Below are 11,177 nucleotides of genomic sequence, written 5' to 3' on the forward strand. Positions count from 1 at the left end.
TACATGCATGGTTTAAGGTACAAGAATCTGGAGTGGTTAATTAAGTTGTGATAGGTGCAAGGTTGTCAGGATCAGGAACCTACTTTGGATCGATGAAGGGGGTAGGATCGGATCGGTAGAATCGGATCGTAGAATCGTAAGATCCTACCAAATAGTAAAAATAATGGTTATACTATCAAAATAAAATGTACAATCATGTATTCATGTAATCTTAATACTTAATATCATTTTTTTCTCACATAAGATTAATACTTGTGTAGATTCAAGAGCAATTAATAAGATCGATATGCGCAAGGTTGTTGAAATTATATGAATTTCTGTACTTTTAAGAGAATAAGATATTTTTTTATAACTAATTTATTGATAGAAAAGTATGATATTTCTAATGATATGTGATTATGAACTATTTAGTAATAAAAAAAAATTGTTATCCTGGAATATTGTATGTTGGATCGGATCATTGGATCGGATCGTTGAATCGTATTAAGATCCCACCACTCAAAAAATTTATCGAGATAGGATCGTAAGATCCTACACACATTAAGATCCTACCAAAGATCCGGATCGGTGGCGTGTTTTTGGATCGTAGAATCGTAGGATCGTAAGATCCGAATCGGGAGTTTAACAACCATGGATAGGTGTTGGTTTAATATATAGGGTTCTTTCTTCTTAGCTAGTTTTTTTCTGAAGTACGGAGTAACTAGATTGTCAAGTACGTAATATTATGTACTTGTATTACGTTGTTACATACATAGTAGAACATACGAAGTTCGTGTATTGAACAAAAAAGCCAATATAGGTTGGTGGAGTTGGCAGATAACTCACATTATGACAAGGGTCGAGCCCCATCATTCGCGAAATGCTTGGGAGTGGCTCAAACGTAGGCCTGCATTGTTGAGTTGGTTAATTTGTCATGACTCATAAGTTATGATTTTGTAAGGTCATTTCTTCTTACCTAATAAAAAAAACGTATTTGAAAAAATATATACGGAGAAATTAATATGAAATGAAGGGAGTGATTGATCGATAATCAATGAGGTTATGAGGAAATTAATTAAATGGTGAAACTATATGAGCCCAGGACGGTAGCACAGTAGCACACCCTGAATTCAATGTTTCGAATCATCATGGCAACCGGTCCGGAAGGGATCGGGGAAGTCGTATAGGGTAGGGGGAATAGGGGCATTGTTAAAGAGTTGAACCTTTTTGAGCTAGTCGTGGCTCGTGACTAGCTTGTGAGGCAGGGTCGTTTCTCAAAAGAATCATTATGTGAAAATATCGATAATTTTTACTTATATTGTAATATCTATACTACTATATTAAAAGGCGTTTATGAAAACGTATATGTGTCACATATATCATCTCCTTATTACGCCACATCACCAATAATAAGCATCGAACATCAAACCTCATGATTAAAAGTTTCACTTCCTACCATCTCAACTAGCTACAATGTTTGTTATATTTTTTCATATAAATGTCAAATACCATCTTTTAAAAATGGGCACATTTTTTAAAAAAAAGTATACCCCGCTAAAAGTATACCCCGGGCCACACACTAGTTTTTTTTTATAAGATGTTATCGTTACTGTTTTTAATATTCGAAATTAAAAACGAAATATAAACTAAAATTTTATTTTAATTACATTTGTTTTTATCTAAAAAAAATTCAAATTAATTTTTTTTTTAAACACAAAGGCCGCCAGGAATTGGCGGCCCAGAGATGGAGGTCCGGACATGGTTCCTTCCGCCATCTCTGGGCGGCCCAGTCATGGTTCGGCCGCCAATTCTAGACTGCCCAATACCACAAAAATAATATTAAAAAAAAACACCTCCGGCGACCAAACATGCATCATGGCCGACGACTACGACGTTGAAAGAACGTCGTGGTCCATGATGGTGAAGGAGGTGCGGTTGATAATGGGTGTGTGGGGCTGCTGTGGTGGTGTGGATGGTGGAGTGTGGGGCTGCTCTGGTGCTGTTGATGGTGGAGCACGGGGCTGCATAAAATGGTGGTCAGCAGGGGCTGCGTTGGCCGGTCCTACTAAGAGGGTCCTGTGGTGGGCTGCCAAGAAGAAGGTACGTGGTGCAATATGACACTAAAAATAGTGTTGTCAGAGTGGATTCCTGGAAATTTGAGAGTGAAAAGTGAAAGAGGTAGGATTGTGGGGATGGCCTTTTATAATGATAAAATAGTACTTTTATTTTAAATTTTACGGGCATTTTTAACGTACGCGGACATCAAATGACGATACACCTTATTTTTATACTTCTACCAAGCATCTCAATTCTCAATAGTATCACATCGAAATACGAAGTACCCAATAGTTAGTTTAGATGTCACAATCAAATTGATCGAGAATAAAGATTCTCAAAAAAGTAGGAAGAAATCATAGGAAAAAGTTTAAAAATTGGGTCCATTATGAATATCTAGTTAACGGTGTATTAAGTCATCAAATCTTGGGATTTCACATTTTTCACTAATTTTTTAATTATTTTTTCACTAATTATTTAATTAATATAATCAAAATCAAATATAATCCCCTCTAACGGAAGGCATATCTTCCCATGCAAAAACAGTTATTTTGGTTGACTTCCTTTGGTTATCCATCTTTCATTCTTTTACGTAATGTTTAATCTCTCTTATTTTATTTATTAAAATATAAGGTTGACCTAATTTAATTAATTTCAATAATTACGTTAATTAGAGTATGCCATCATTTAACATTACCTATACACAAATCGTGGCTTGTTCTATTCAAGATTTGTATGTTATAATAAGTGGGTGTAAAATTAAAACTCTTTTCAGCTAACAGCTAATTTAACAACTAATACCTAATCGTCAAGCAGGGCTAAAATCAAAAGGTGAAAGTTATATCACGTGACATTGTAGATATTTCAAAAAGTTAAGGAAAAATATTTAAGAGAAATGTATATTAACAATAACTGAACAAATATATCAACCGTCATTAGACAAACACGTACATTAATAAATAACGCACTATTGAACGAACAAGAAAGTTTTGAAAAAAATGAAAATGCCCCATAAAAACACAACAAGAGTTTTCTAAATTTGTTAGTACGTGGGGCATATCAACCTTTGAGAATCAAGGTGTTGGTGCCACTTACCCCAACTTTTAGTGGGTGCATGATCTCTTTTAATTAAATCAGGTAATACAAACAATTAAGAGTTAATAATTACTCAAATCAACTAGCAGTTAACAATCGATTGCCAAATATATAGGGCTTAAATCAAAAAGTGAAAATGATATATACGACATTGTAGACATTTACAAAAGTCACGGGAAAAAAGTTTAGGAAAAGTGCACCAACAACGATCGAACAAATATATTAACTCATTGGACAAAAATGTATATCAATTAACGGCGATCGAATGAAAAAAAAAGTTAAAGGAAATTTATAAATACCCCTATAAAAACACAACCAGAGTTTTCTAAATTTGTTAGTTGAGCATAGGAACCGTTGAGAATCAAGGTGTTGGTGCCACCCCAATCTTTTAGTGGGTGCATTATGATCTCTATAAAGGTTTTTAGTTGCATATAAACAGTGGATTGTATGACTTTTTTGAGATCTATTTTGCTTTATTTTGGGCTTTATTTTTACATAATATATATATGTCTTTGTTCAATTCTTTACTAATTATCATAACTAACATTTACTAACTAGAAAATGACTTACTAACTACATCTTGCTGGATTATGTCCAATCCGATCGAACTAGCTAGTAGCATCAAATGGAATAAATCAATATCACAATATGTCACATTTACATAATCTGGTGGGATTAACTATTTGCATGGTTAGGAATCGTGGATGGAACTGTAGAAATTATTGTGATTAAACATGAATGTCGTATCAGGTTGAACTTTGAGATTTAAAACTGATATGACTTCAATTATCATACTCGAAATAACTATTATAAATCTATAATTGAAACTTATAAGTTATGTACAACTGGTTGCTCCATACATATGATATGAGAATCAGTGTAGTAGACTGGTAGTACATACATGATTTTATACTTTGGGAGTTTGGCATGTGTTTGAATACCCGTGGCCTCCGACTTGAATTATCAGACTCGAAATAACTATTATGAGTTTATGATTGAAACTTGTAAGTTATGTACAACTGGTTGCATCATGCATATGATCTAAGAGTTATTGTGGTAGTACGTACAAGATTTCATACTTTGGCATGTGTTCGAAATTCGAACACTCATGGTAACAAGAAATGAGTGGGGAAGTAAGTTGTTGATATACGTGTTTTTATTTTGAGTAGCTTCAAAAGTAAAAGTTATATCTCCATTTTGAAGTAAAAATTATCGAGTAAAATTTAGGCTTCTACTCTGATATTTGGACTCTGACAATGAAAAAATGATTTTGTCACAATAAAAATTGATTTATATGCTCCCTCTATAATAACGTAATTTTTTACTCTATTCACAAGTAGATTTGTCAATATCAATCAAATGTGTGTTATAGTCGGCCGATATTAATATGTAAAGTAAACGTTTTATCTCTTTAAAAACATAAATGACCCAATTGCTTGTCTTAAAAAATATTAAAAATAATTATGACCCAATTCAGTTAACCATATTTATTTACAGAAAAAACTGGTTTTTTTAATTTTTAATTTTTATATAGCAACAGAAATGAATGATACAGAATTTATCTCTTGTTGGGTTGTGGCTTCTGGGTGTCTGGGAATTGGATTTCTCTGACAGGCTTTAATGCTAATATTATCCATCTTTAGACACAGCATGGGTATCTCATACTCCTAATCTTCCCCCCACTACTTTCCCTTCTTCCTCCCATTTATCAACTTGGTACAAATATTTTTTAAAATGTTACTTATTTCATTTTCATTGACCGACTTTTCCTATCCTGGCGAATGAGTAGGTCTTATATTAGACGGTATATATATATATATATATATATATATATGTATATATATATATATATATATATATGACGTTCTGTTTTAATAATTAGGTCAATTTTATCGGCTTTTACTTTCATCAAATATTGTCACGTACTGGTGTAAGAATGTATGCTGATTGTATGATGAGGCGGGCAACTTTCTATAAATAATTTGTATAATATTGCCTTGTATAATTAATTTGCATATTATTAGGTTAAAAATTGCACCTCCTATCAAGTACCAACCAGGAGACAGTGCCCTAGAATTCGCTAAGGAACAAATTCATAATGATTTCCTGGCCTTTTAATTGTGTTTAATGTATCGTGGTTAAAGATTGAGAATTTGATTACGATATATTACATTTTTTTATATGACACGATATATTACATTGTCACATGTTCGTACGCTTTTGTAATTTGTATTTTCCATTTAACTCATTCGTACCAAAAAAATAATTATGATCAATATATATTGTTAAAAATATTTGTAAATAAAGAGGGAAAAAAATTATTTAAAAGAAAAAAAGGTTGTGCATTTGATTCCTATAGCCAAGTCAGAAATCACGACTGCCAACCTGGACCTTTTTTCCACCAAATATTCTATAAAATATGATTAAGAGAAAATTAAACCAATAAAAAAAAAGGAGGAAGAAAAAATTAAAGTTAATTTAAAACTTTGTTTGGTCTTTTTAATAATCTAAGTAAAAGAAAATAGGGGGTTGTTTGGTTTGGATTCCAACTCATAAAAATGAATCAAATTTGGACTTAAGGGGGTGCATTTGACCCCACTAAACAGCTGTTTACCAGTAAAGAATCAAGTAACGTGAATTTTAATATTTCTAAGGTCATTTTTTTGCAATCTATATTATCATCACTCAATATTAGCCTTAGCCAATTAATGAGTTTTCTTTGATCTACTTGAATATGACAGCATTTTTAGGTTAAATCCTTTTCATTGCAACTGTTTATTTATTTTTTATTGATGTGTAATGTTAACTTTACTCACTTTTTAACCTTTTGTCTGCGACCTGACGCCGGTGTGTGTTTATGAAATGTCCACGTATGGGCCTATTTAAAAAAGTCGAGTGTTTACCGTATTTTAAATCAAATGTTTATATGAATTAATTTAATTGTGAACATTCGTAATGAGTCTAAGTGTACACATAAAAGGGAAATTTGTCAAATTGAGGTTTAGGCCGCTCCCGTCAAGGAAGAAGAGAACTATACATTTTAAACTTGGAATTAGATTTCATTCCAAAAACAATTAATAAGTGGAGTACCTCATCAATCTTATAACTTAGTTATATCTCTCTTCATATCACAATTGAGTGTCAAACTGATCATGTTCTAACTAACAGTTATGCAAGTGTTAGGCAACTTGATAAGAGACTAGCTGATTTTTCACTGTAATTATAACTACATTAAACGTGTAAGGGTGTATTTTTTTTTTTACATGAAGATTTGTGAGTTGTGAATGGACATGATGTTAAACACTATGCAATGTCGCGTTTGGTGCAATGCACAACACAATGGGGGAAAGGATGTCCCCTATCAGTAATGTACGCCCTCCTGGCCTCCTCTGTAAGCCTGTAATACAAGGTAGCAAAGATGCTCCTAAACTCAAAGCTAAATTTATCCACATTTTCACTTAAATGTTAATAATGTAGTAACACGAACTGACAACCAACCGTGGTTGCTAAAAATTACCACACCAAAAATGGCGGTCGCTGATTTGTAAAAGTAAAAACTCCAATCCTCGGTGTTTAACACCAAAACCGTAAAAAAAAAAAAAAAAAAAAAAAAATCCTTGTGATCAGACTATTAATCCGATCCTTAGGAGTGTTTTTATTATACATCTCTTTCACTTTAGAAGAAGAAGTATGCTTTGTAACAAAAATGGCAATGCCTTCATTTATTATTAAGGAGGATTAGAGCCACAAAAAACAATAGGATAGACAATGTAGTAAGTTGATACTATTACAAGATAATGTTTTGGGAGTGAATGCTTTACGTGTCGAAAGGCTGTAACCTTCTTCAACTCAAATCCCTATTTCTCTACAACTACAACTTATATGCTAATATATCTTTTACATGTAATAATAATACAGAATTTCCCATCTCTAAAGATAGCAATTAGTTTCTAAATTATACAAATTTTCGAGAGTTTTTCGTCTAATGAATTCTCGAAAAAAAAATTGAATCTGCTAATCAAAGGCAATCTCCGAAATGGGGAGAGAAATATCGAGTCATGGGTTGATTGATTGAATCTCGATCTTAGCTCGTAGAATCGTCTGTCCAAATGAACAATTTTCTGTATATACAAGGAGTACATGTTTGGTTTGGCCTTGTTGAAATGGGAAGGCCAAACTTGGTAGAATTGTAACGAATTTTAGATGAAAATGTGTAAAAGGGTCATAGCTCAACTTTCATTTGACCATTTGGAATTGTACCTAGTGAATCAAAATATCCATCATTTAGCTTGCATTCGAATCAAACCAACAAATTTCAATTACAGAGAGGTTGTTTCCAATTTGAATTTTAATTCGAATAACAGATGAATTTTAACTTTTTTGGAAGTTCAATCTCACCTGAAGGTACATTTTGTGTTTGATTCTGGACAATTCCCATTTGAACAAGACTTTGGAGATCATCCTCCCAAAGAGTAGGTAGCTACACAACACAAACAATCGAAACAAATAATTTCGAAATCAGAAACATTGTCGAGATAATATAATCATATATATACCTAAAATTATAGCATCGTTTGCAATGTGTACCTGAGTCATAGAATCAACAAATCCATCGATCGAGGGCAAAGGGATGCTCGGATTACGCCGGATCCCGGTACCATTCATCGGGTTAGCAGAGAAGGGATTCTCAATCCCATTTGGTAAAGGCAGTGACATTTGCTGGTTAGATTGGTAACCAAAAGGGAATCCTTGTGCTGAATTGTGATCTATTGGGTACATTGTCTGTTGTTGTACTGATGACCCTCTAGATTGAAACATCTGAAACAACCAAATTTCAACACAAATTCATCAGAAAATTTTGCCAAAAAACAAAAACTACTCGAAAATTTGACATAAGCACTGAATTCGGGTTATTTTAACTACAAATTGGTCAGAAAATTTGCCAAATAATTTGCAGACAACTCGAAAATTCAACATCGGTACTGAATTCCGGTTATTTCAACCCAAATTGATCAGAAATTTCGCCAAAAAACAAAAAACGACTCCAAAATTCGACATAATTAAGTACTGAATTCGGGTTATTTCAACCCAAATTGATCAGAAAATTTCACTAAAAAACAAAAAATCGACTCCAAAATTCGACATAACTACTGAATTCGGGTTATTTCAACACAAATTGATCAGAATATTTACCAAAAAAAAATGCAGACAACTCGAAAAATTGATATGAGTAGTGAATTCGGGTTATATAGAGACTTACATCCTTTGACAGGAGAGCTTCCATGTTAAACTCCATCCTAGGACTCACAGTAGCTAATTTCATGGAAAGAAACTGCAATAAATTACAATTAATTTCAATTAAATTTCACAATTAAGCCACAATTAAGCCACAATTATTATGCTAAAACTAATGATTAATTGAAAATTTCCCTTCAAAGTAACATACCTCAACTTGGCGTTGCAATGATTGAACATAATTTATGATTTCATCTAAAACAGTTGCTTTTCCTGTAACCTGATCCAAAAACAAGAAATTTCCATTCAATTTCATGATCATTTTGATAAAATCTACCAAAAAAATTGTACAAATCTATCAGAAAAATAAAGTACCTTGTTACAACCAGGAACAAGATCTTGTAGAAACTTCATTCTCTCACTAATTTTCTCTCTCCTAACCTGTACACATCCATATAAAAATTAAAGTAAAATTAGCACCATGAAAAAGTCAAAACTTTGCAAGTAATATGAAATTACATGTTTCATTAAGATTAATCATACCCTTTCAGCAAGACTGTGACTATCAGTAGCCTGGCCTCTTCTAGCTCTGACATGAATGTAATCCTTAAATGGCTCAGGTTTTGATTCACCTGCATTTTGCTCTGTATTTTGTTCCTTTTTACCTTCTTTTTCATCAATCTTGCTTCTTTTAGCATTTGTTTCCTCATTTTCCACCTCAACCTGCAAAAACAATTTTTTCACATAAATAAATAAGTAATCTGGATTTAGACTGTCACATTATTATACGGGTAAACCCGTTCTCAGTTACATTATCAACGTGATTATTAAGTACGGACAGTAAAAAAATGTCGGTTTTTTTTATTTTACCTTGTCATCTTTGACAGATGTATCCTTGACTTTAGCCTTGGAAGCAGACTTCCTTTTCCTAGAAGTTGCATCAATTTGAGGTTTGGCACCAATTTCAACACCTGGGTTTTGCTCAGAAACTGAAGAACCTTCTCTTGAATCACCCAATTCAACATTTTCACCCAATTTCTTATCAGAATTCACCCTTGATAATTTCCCAGATTCCAACTTTGAAACTAATAATCTACTATTATTATTATTAGAACAATTAACACCCACTAAATCAGCTAAATTATTCCCAAAACAGGACAATTTAGCAGCTCTTTCAACAAATCCAGGGTCAGGATTAAAAGATCCCAAATTTGATTGAATTGGGTAATTATTATTGTTATTATTATGATTACCCATGATCATCATAAGAGAAGAAAGATTGAATTTTGAGGGAGGAGAATTCAAGGGTGTACTGTAACAAGAATTGTTGGTGCTGTTATTTCCTGTAGCAGCAATGCAGGATTGTTGTGGTGAAACCTCACCACCTTCTGAATCACAGATGCTTCCTAGCCGTCCGATGAGCTCCCTGATCATCATACCACCACCACCACCGTTGGATGCTGCTACACCTGTGGTTGTAGGGGATGATACAATGGAGCTGAGGGCAGACTCAAAAGGGTCATTTTGGTCATTTGAGTTCTCCCAATTGGGGTGGAAATAGCAATTTGTTAGCTGCTCTGATGACATTTCCATCAAATTTGAGCAATTTAGCTCCTTTTCCATTTGGAAATAGCAATCTTTCTTCTTTTTTTTTTGAGGAAAATAAAAATTTGTTCAATTTCTTTTTTTAAAATACTTTTTCTTTTGGGAGAGGATTTGATTTTGGGGATTTTTGGGGTAAGAGTGAGGCACTTGTAGTTCACTCAATTGATAAAGAGATGGGTGAGAGATAGAAAGAGAAAGCGACGGAAGCAAAAAGAGGAGAGAGAAAGTAAGAGAGAGAAAGAGGTGGAAATGAAGAAAGGAAAGTGAAATGGAAGCAAAGAGAGTTGGAACAAATACTACTCAAGATTTTCTGCTCTTTCTCACCTTTTTCCTTTTTTAATTTATTATTTTCCAGTTTAAGATAAATTTATTAGTGGTTTTTACTTTTTTATACCACGTATGGAAGTTTTTTCGTAAAGGGTTAACCCCATTAGGTAATCTGGACAAATTAGACTCCGATTAATGCGGATTTGAGTTGTATCGGACTTTAATTGAAAATATAAAAATTCTAATAACATTGTGTTATTCATTGACAACACGTAAACACGATACATCTTATTATGTTGGACAACTTTCTTGTAATAGTTTTGTTTATGTTGAATCGAGTGTAAGTTGTGCATGGTTCAACAAAAACTATTTAGCTATTAATATGATTGTATCTTGCAAGTAAATGGTCAAAAGAAAGTTATGTTTTTTCTTGCAATGTACAACCATTTGTAAGATGCAAATCCTCCTTTCTTATCAAATATTCAATCACTTGTTGGGTAGTTGGTTCACGTATGAGAGTAGTCAAATGAAAACATTTGTTTTCATTGGTGTTGTTGATTTGGTAGACTAAGTCATGTATCGGTTTAAAACTGGATTTACCGTTGGCGTCAAGGAAGATAGCCAGCCTAGTTTTTAAGTTGAAAAACCATGTTTATTCATGTTATATATACTTGGATCGGATTTATTCGGAGCGTGAAGTTAAGATAGTCTAAACATATTGTTCAACTTCCAAAATTGGGATGAAATATTCAACTAAAAATCGGGTTTGATTCAAGATGATGGTAAATGGTGCTACACAAAATTATTATTTCCTCCCTCCCTAATCTATTCTTTGCCATTTCAAAATTTTCCCTACTTCACCTTCTTTCACTCTCACTCCCCCCAACCCACCCACCCTTTCAAGGAACATCTTGTAATTGTTGAAGCTATAAAAGATGACA

The 11,177-nt window shown here is 33.1% G+C and overlaps 1 protein-coding gene across 1 annotated transcript; it reads right to left on the reverse strand.

Moving 5' to 3' along the window:
• Window positions 1–6,823: 6,823 nt before the first annotated feature.
• LOC110787854 (transcription factor bHLH62) lies at window positions 6,824–10,236 on the reverse strand. The gene is made up of 8 exons (XM_021992493.2): window positions 9,235–10,236; window positions 8,908–9,087; window positions 8,740–8,805; window positions 8,576–8,644; window positions 8,390–8,461; window positions 7,717–7,947; window positions 7,528–7,609; window positions 6,824–7,389 (listed from the first exon to the last, which is right to left on the reverse strand). The coding sequence occupies exons 1-8, from the start codon at window positions 9,985–9,987 to the stop codon at window positions 7,352–7,354; spliced, it is 1,491 nt and encodes a 496-aa protein (XP_021848185.2). The 5' UTR covers window positions 9,988–10,236; the 3' UTR covers window positions 6,824–7,351.
• Window positions 10,237–11,177: the final 941 nt, after the last annotated feature.

The sequence above is a fragment of the Spinacia oleracea genome, chromosome 1 (assembly GCF_020520425.1).
Source record: "Spinacia oleracea cultivar Varoflay chromosome 1, BTI_SOV_V1, whole genome shotgun sequence".
In the NCBI taxonomy this organism is placed as follows: domain Eukaryota; kingdom Viridiplantae; phylum Streptophyta; class Magnoliopsida; order Caryophyllales; family Amaranthaceae; genus Spinacia; species Spinacia oleracea.